Raw genomic sequence first — 7,130 nt, 5'->3', positions numbered from 1 at the left:
AAATCATGCTAGAGTAAAAAAGACAATTTTTATCAAATATAATTAGTGGGACCTACAACCAATCACAGTGGATCCTTATTTGATAAAAAATGCCTCATTTTGGTTTATAGCGGCAGTAAGGGGAGGTCAAAATACTTCCAAATTGAAAATGTTAACAAAAACAAATAATCATCAAAACCTTTTTTTTGGCTATGATCAAAAACTTTTAATGCCAAATTTCTAGATCTATTTCTGTTAAGTCCATTATGGGTTATGGACTGGGCAATCAGCTGAGCTTGAATGTCGTTTCATCAAAAGCACTTAATGAAAGAAAGGGAGCAAGATAACACAAGCAAAAAAATCTGAGACATCCTTTAGCTACTCTGCCAACTCAAATTTTAAGATTTTCATTTTCTATTCTTTTATACTATTATCATCTTTGTGAGCAAAAATATGCTAGTTGTCATGAATTGGTAGTCAAAATCACATTGTACCTCCTTTACAAGCTCTACTGATTCAGCGCTATTTGCACTCTGACATCTTTCAGCCCAAGAGGGATAAGAATGCTGTAACCAGTCAGCATTTATATGGTGCTGGAGTATGCTCTGTAAGGCAAAAAAGTGTAAAACTACTTCAGTCACATGGAGAAAGTTATATTAAAAAATTCATGGAAACAACCATTGTTGTATTTATCTAAAGAAAATTATTAATATTAGGACTTAAAAAACTTTATAGCAATAGCATAGCTCCAGTGGCATAAATTGCAGAGTCTATGCTAAGCATACTGTAGGTATTAGCATTCAGCTTCACATGTATATTGGTAATTCAGCCATCAATCAAATCTAATATTGATTTACTTGATCAAATTATCAAGTAGATATTCTAAGTCAAGTACATGATATGAAATCTTAAAAGGGAAAAAAGAATGGATATGTGCTTTATTGAAGAGATATCATGCTAAGCTCTCTCTCTCAATATATATATATATATATATATATATATATATATATATATATATATTAAGAAAAGGCAAGCTAAACAATAATGTCGCTCTTCTGGCCAATAATATTCCATTTGAGACCTTAATTTTGATGTTGTTAATTCACACCAAAAAATATAAGGAAGAAATAGAAAGGGTTCCTTCTAAGATATTCAACAATAAAAAAGGTATTAAAATTACTAAACTTTTTTTAAAAAAAAGTGAGATTACAAAAAGACCCTATACGATCATGTTATAGAAACATCAGAGTACCTAAAGCCTCTTCTATTCTCTTCACTCATCTAAAAAGATTAGTGTGAACTATTAAACCCAACTACCAAACAAAAGGTATGTTTTTTTTGTCTAGATTTGCACATATAGCTACAGCATAAATCTCAAAATCTCACAAAATGCCATAATACAAACAATTTTTACATATTTAAAGAATGGCACACAAACTTTGTCAATGGGTACAAATTCCATACTCAAGCATGGAGTGAAGGGAAAAAAATGATAAACAACGGGGTTCACGTAAAGGGCCTTACAGAAGGAGCTGCATATGATTTTTATGGTGTCATTCAACACATATATGAGCTAGAGTATAATACTACAACCTATCCTAAGCGAGTAGTATTATTTTATTGTCACTGGTTTGATCCAACGAGTAGAGGAACAAGGGTAGATCCTAAATATGGCACAATGGAAATTCGAATGGATAAAAGATATAATTTGTTTGACCTATTCATCAGTGCACATAATGTAAGGCAAGTATATTATGTGCCATATCCAGCAACAAGAAGGGACAAACGTGGTTGGTGTGTAACAATTAAAACGAAGCCAAGGGGTTACATAGAATCCGATCATGTACAAGATAATGTGCCTTACCAAGTTGAGGAAATGTCACATGTCAACGAAGTCATTGAAGTTGAAAGTATTTCTGGATTGCAAGATTTAAGAGGTGGTGTTGAAGAAGTAAACCCTACTAATTTGTTGACAAATGAAGAAGAATCATCTAATTTGAATGGAGATTCAAACAATATTGAACAAGATAATGAAGGAGAATTAGAAGATGACTTTGAAGTTTACAATTCTGAAGAGGATTAGACGTTGATCTTTGTTAGTCAGTTATAATGTTTGTTATTAATGACATGTTTGCTTTCTTCTAATACTTCAAAACTTTGTTAGTGTATTTTACTTTTGTTTTCATATGGAAGTTTGTTAGTTATCTAATTTTCAACCATCCCAATATGTTATTAGAGTATTTATGTTATAGTATTATTTTTCTATATAGAGATATGACAGCAGGTGGCGTTGACCCTCCTCGACCCCCGTCACATGACTCCAATGGAAAAAGGACAACTGCAAAGAAAAAGCGATACGTGGTTAGACTATTACCACCTCGAGATAGTCTAACATCATCTACCCCATCTCCATCTTCTGTGTCTATCCCAGTTAGGCCTCCCGATGTTGCACCTACACCATCTCCACCTCCAACTAAAGCTAGACCATCTTCATCTCATGTTAATGCACCTGGACCATCTCCGGTACCTGCATCCACACCATCTCCATCCTCCGTTGATGCACGTGGACCATCCCCAGTACCTACATCCACACCTTCACCATCTCTGCCTGTGGGCAATTTGCCTATAGATGAAGATGCTGTAAATTTGGCAATGGAAAACCCCCCTCTTAATAATCGTCTTATGGTTACATTAATTAATGGAGCATAAGTATTACAAAATTTATATAACTATCATTATATATGATACATAAGATGGATTTTATTGTTTTCATTAATTATTTTTTATATTTAGGTTTCATCCATATAAGGTTGCGGCAAAGGCTGTCACTTTGTCCATTAGGCAACAATTTGGTCAGCCTTGGCCTACATGGGAAGCGATTCCAAAAGAACATCAAAAACTTTTTTTCCAGCGTTTTAAGGTAAATTATTCTTTTGTTAATGAATTAGTTCAAAGGTTGAAATGGATGCTAATGTTATTTTTTTATTTTAACTAAAATTGTAAAATTCATATTTTTCTAATTGTGTACAATTTCGTTACTTTGTTATACTTTAGAGAAAATTGTTCTGGAGACCGAGGAAGAGAATGAAATACAAAAAGATTTTAACTCGAAAGCTTCTCACAAACTTTCTAAGATGTTTAGGGATGCCCGAAAGCCAAATAAAAGGCCATATTGGATTGGAGATCGTGTTTGGAATGATTTGTTATCACATTGGAATGCACCTGAGTATCGCTCCAAGTGTTTACAGGCAAAAAAAAATCGAGCATCTGAAAAGGGTGGGTGTATGCACATAGGTGGTTCTATCAGCTTGCAGGATCATGCCATTCACTTGGTATGTACACTAAAATTATAATACATAGTTGTTTATACTTGTTTAATTTACCACTTAATGTTTATTTTTAAATGTTTATTGATAGTCAGAGGAGCTTGGTCGATTTGTATATGTAGATGAGGTCTTTCAACAAACTCATTTACGAAAGGATACTAGTCAATTTGTCGATGATAGATCTAGACAGACACATGTGAGAGCATTATCTTGCACATTTTTTTTATTCTTTAAATTTTTTTTATATTTTTGGAATAATAATTTTTTATGAATTACAAGAAGAATTTGAGGCTAGACTATCTCAAGCTAGGTCTGATGTTGCATCAAGTGTTGGTGAATCCTAACTCACTCCCTTAGACCCTACTGAAGAACAAAGACTTACGAGTCGGTGTTGGGTTGCAGCTACAAGACCAAAGTGTAAGGGATGCCTTTATGGTACTGGAGACCTTGCTCATATTTACAAATGCGGAAGTGACAGCTTCATGCAGCATCTGCAAGGATCTTCCTGTCGCGCTGAAGATGCTGCAGAGATTAACCGCCTGAGGGAGGAGTTGCGTCAATCAAAAGAGGAGATGCACATTTTTCAGTCAGTAGTCCTTCAATTCCTACCTACAGAGGCGCGAAACATTATTAATCAACAAAAGATTATCAATTAAAAGGGAGAAAGATGATCAATAACGAAAAATTATTATTATTATTATTATTATTATTATTATTATTATTATTATTATTATTATTATTATTATTATTATTATTATTATTATTATTATTGTTTGTAGTAGAAAATTGAAAGCCGACGATGGCTAACGTAGCCGCCGGGACCTCCGCCGATGACCACGATGTCGTTTTCGTCAGATCCGGACGCGAACCCCCTCCACCTTGTCAGAAAAAGTGACGACCTCGACGACAAAACAACGGCATAACCTGTTCGGCTTTCGACAAGTGCACTGGATCGCACTAGTAGTATAAAACGGTAAGAGCCGAGTATCGAACGCTCGGGGAACTTGTGTTATTTGGTAAGCTATTTCAGCAAATAGGTGTCTAGTGTGTAAAGGTAAGTATGAATATGAATAGGTGTATAAACTATCTGTGCAAAAAGAAAGAAAATCATGCGAGAGAAATGATGTGTAAAAACAAGTAGAGAACACGTTGGTCTTCCTAATAGGTGCCTGATGCTAAAAATATATTCTCTATCTAACAATGTTCATGTGTTCTTATGGTGTCTCCTGAGATACTAAACCCCGATTCCTCATGATAGTTTAGCCTAATCCTGATCAAGCATCATCCGCAGATTCCTCTTGTAAGACTAAACTCAATCAGGACCGCATTAAGACACACATACTCAACTAAATTATTGTATCCCGATTCCTCGTGAAAGCACGACAACTCAGCCCTGCACTATTAAGGACTTTAGAGTCAGACCACTTTCCACTGTTGAATAACCCTAACAAAGCATGTATCTACGTGATCAAGGTAAAGGCATACTGGAATGAAAAGTAGATAGCATAGAGAACACACAAAACATCATTAAATAGATAGAAATATATTTACATCAGGTACCTATAGGGAAGATCCAACAAAGGATTTAGCTTTCCATACCAGGAAACCTTCTTAACAACAAAGAGAAGAACAAGATGAAAGATTCCAAAAATACAAGTGGTGAGGATGTCTCCTTCACCTCTAGGATCTCACAATCACTCAAAAACTCATCTCAAGCTCTCAAACCGGCTCCTGCTTCAAGCTCTGGTCTCTGCAGATCTTCACACAACAAAATCTCTCAAAACTCTCTGTAACTTGGACCTTTCTCTCTCTAGAAACTCTAGACATGCAAAGCTCTGAATCCCAGTCCAAACTCTCTTTCTAAAATCTAATTTCAGGCTTAAATAGGTGGCCTTGTTCGTGCTTATGCGCTTAGCGCACTTGTGGACCACTTAGCGCACGTTAGTGATTTTTGGCTTAGCTTGCCTTTCTCGCTTAGTAGATGAACTGAAGCGATGCGCTTAGTGAGATGAAGCGGTGCGCTTAGCGAACCTGTACAACTCATCTTCTTCCAGAGTCTTCCTCGTGCTTAGCCCAAGAGTGTTGCACTTAGTGGATGCTCGCTAAGCCAACAGATTGGCTTAGTGAGAAAGTTAAAAATAGCACTTTCCAAAGCCTTCCTAATTAACCTGAAATTGAGAGAAAATGATTATTAAACACACAAAATGAAAATACTAAGTATTTATTACCTATACTTAACAGAAAATACTTATAACACTACAAAATAACCATAAATTGGGAGAGTTTGATACAATTTATACAAGTTTTATACACAAAAGTTAGTCGTTTTCACCGACTAACAACTCCCCCAAATTTACAGTTTTACTTTTCCTCAAGCAAAAAGAGAACAACTCACTTGTCCTCAAGTGACAATGACATGCAGTGACTATGTACAAAGGTGTATGCTACAAATTGATTGCATGATAAGAGAATGGAGTAAAATGCCCTCATCACTTGTGTTTCACAAGGTATTCAGAGATTCATGCAAAGATTATTACTCACAGCTAGTCGTTCACTCATAGTTTAAGTTCACACTCTCACTAGTTTTGGTTCAAGCTTTTCTTTCTCAATCAATCTGTCTACTGTCTAACAATTCTAATTGCAAGTTCACATTCTTGTTCTTTCTTTGTCTAACATACACACTTGCTCAAACTCATGATAAGAAACACAAACTCCATCACAATCATGCACTCAATTCAAAATGAAAGCATACAACCATTTTCATAAAAAGATAAAAGTGTTTTACTGCCATGTCATAAAAACAAGTCAAACTGTTCAAAATGTTTCAGGATAAGCAAACTAACTACCCATAAATAAAACTAGCAGTGTATGTAGACCTAAAGGAAATACTGTATGAAAACCAAAATAATAATAATAATAATAAATCAAAAAGCAAAAAGTATCATCAGGAATCAAAATTCACGTGACTAGTCCTAGGTGCCCTGTGTCTAGCCATCCTCCTCATCTGTCAGCTGAAGCACTGGAGTAGTTGGAGGAGAAGTGTCCACAGCTAGGACTGGTGTAGTTGGGTCCTCTGACATCTGTAGAAGAGGAGTGGAGGGGTCTACTATAGGCTGAGGTAAGGATAGGTTTACCATTGGTGCATAAGGCTCTGAAGTAGCCTCAAGGGATAGCTCAGGAGTGGCAGCAGCTACCTGTCTCACCTGTGTCTCCTCTACCTCTTCTCTTATATCAAATGGCCCTGGGATGGTGGCCTCAGATGACTCATCCTCCACATGCTGAGGTACCTGGGCTGTGGGACCTTCGTCTTCCTTATGAAGAGAAGGTTGGGTCCTGGTCTAGGCTACCATCTCATTAAACTTCTCTATTGAAGGAATAGAGTCTAGAGGTGCCATCATCTATAAACTTTGTAGTAAAATGATCTGTCCCTGATGAATGCTTTGAAGCATGGCTTCAAAGCGCTGAGAATTTGTCTAAGTTGGGACAGAAGGGGCTACTGAAGTGGATGCTGGAGTAGGAGCTGCAGAAGTATAAGGAAGCTCAGCTAGCCTTGCCCTTGCCCTCCTAGTCCCTTGGATAGAGACTGTTAGATCCTCGGGGTTCCAACAGTTCTTCCTGATGTAGGCCAGGTTAATGATCGGGCTCAACACTCAAAAGTGAGGCTATTAGAGACAACCCCTTTGGCTCTACATAATGCGGTGATTAGAGTAGGGAACCTAAGTCTAGAGGTGTAGACTGGGCTATAGAGGTCATCTGGCCAGAGATCAGTGCTCCTATGTTCATATCCAAGCGAGAGACTAGGCCAAAGATCAGCCTAGCTCTATC

General features: G+C 36.7%; 1 protein-coding gene across 1 annotated transcript; it reads left to right on the top strand.

Annotated features, from left to right (window-relative positions):
* The first annotated feature begins 2,253 nt into the window (after nt 1-2,253).
* On the top strand, nt 2,254-2,688 carry LOC102662979 (putative uncharacterized protein DDB_G0290521). Its single transcript, XM_006580651.1, has one exon. It carries the CDS (start codon nt 2,254-2,256, stop codon nt 2,686-2,688), a length of 435 nt encoding a protein of 144 aa, XP_006580714.1.
* The last annotated feature ends 4,442 nt before the right edge of the window (nt 2,689-7,130 follow it).

Source organism: Glycine max, chromosome 5 (genome assembly GCF_000004515.6).
Source record: "Glycine max cultivar Williams 82 chromosome 5, Glycine_max_v4.0, whole genome shotgun sequence".
Classification (NCBI taxonomy): domain Eukaryota; kingdom Viridiplantae; phylum Streptophyta; class Magnoliopsida; order Fabales; family Fabaceae; genus Glycine; species Glycine max.
This window is presented reverse-complemented; position numbering and strand designations above follow the sequence as displayed.

Bases quoted from the DNA above. Each gene is read 5' to 3' on its own strand.
- LOC102662979 (XM_006580651.1), top strand. From the start codon at position 2,254: ATGACAGCAGGTGGCGTTGACCCTCCTCGACCCCCGTCACATGACTCC.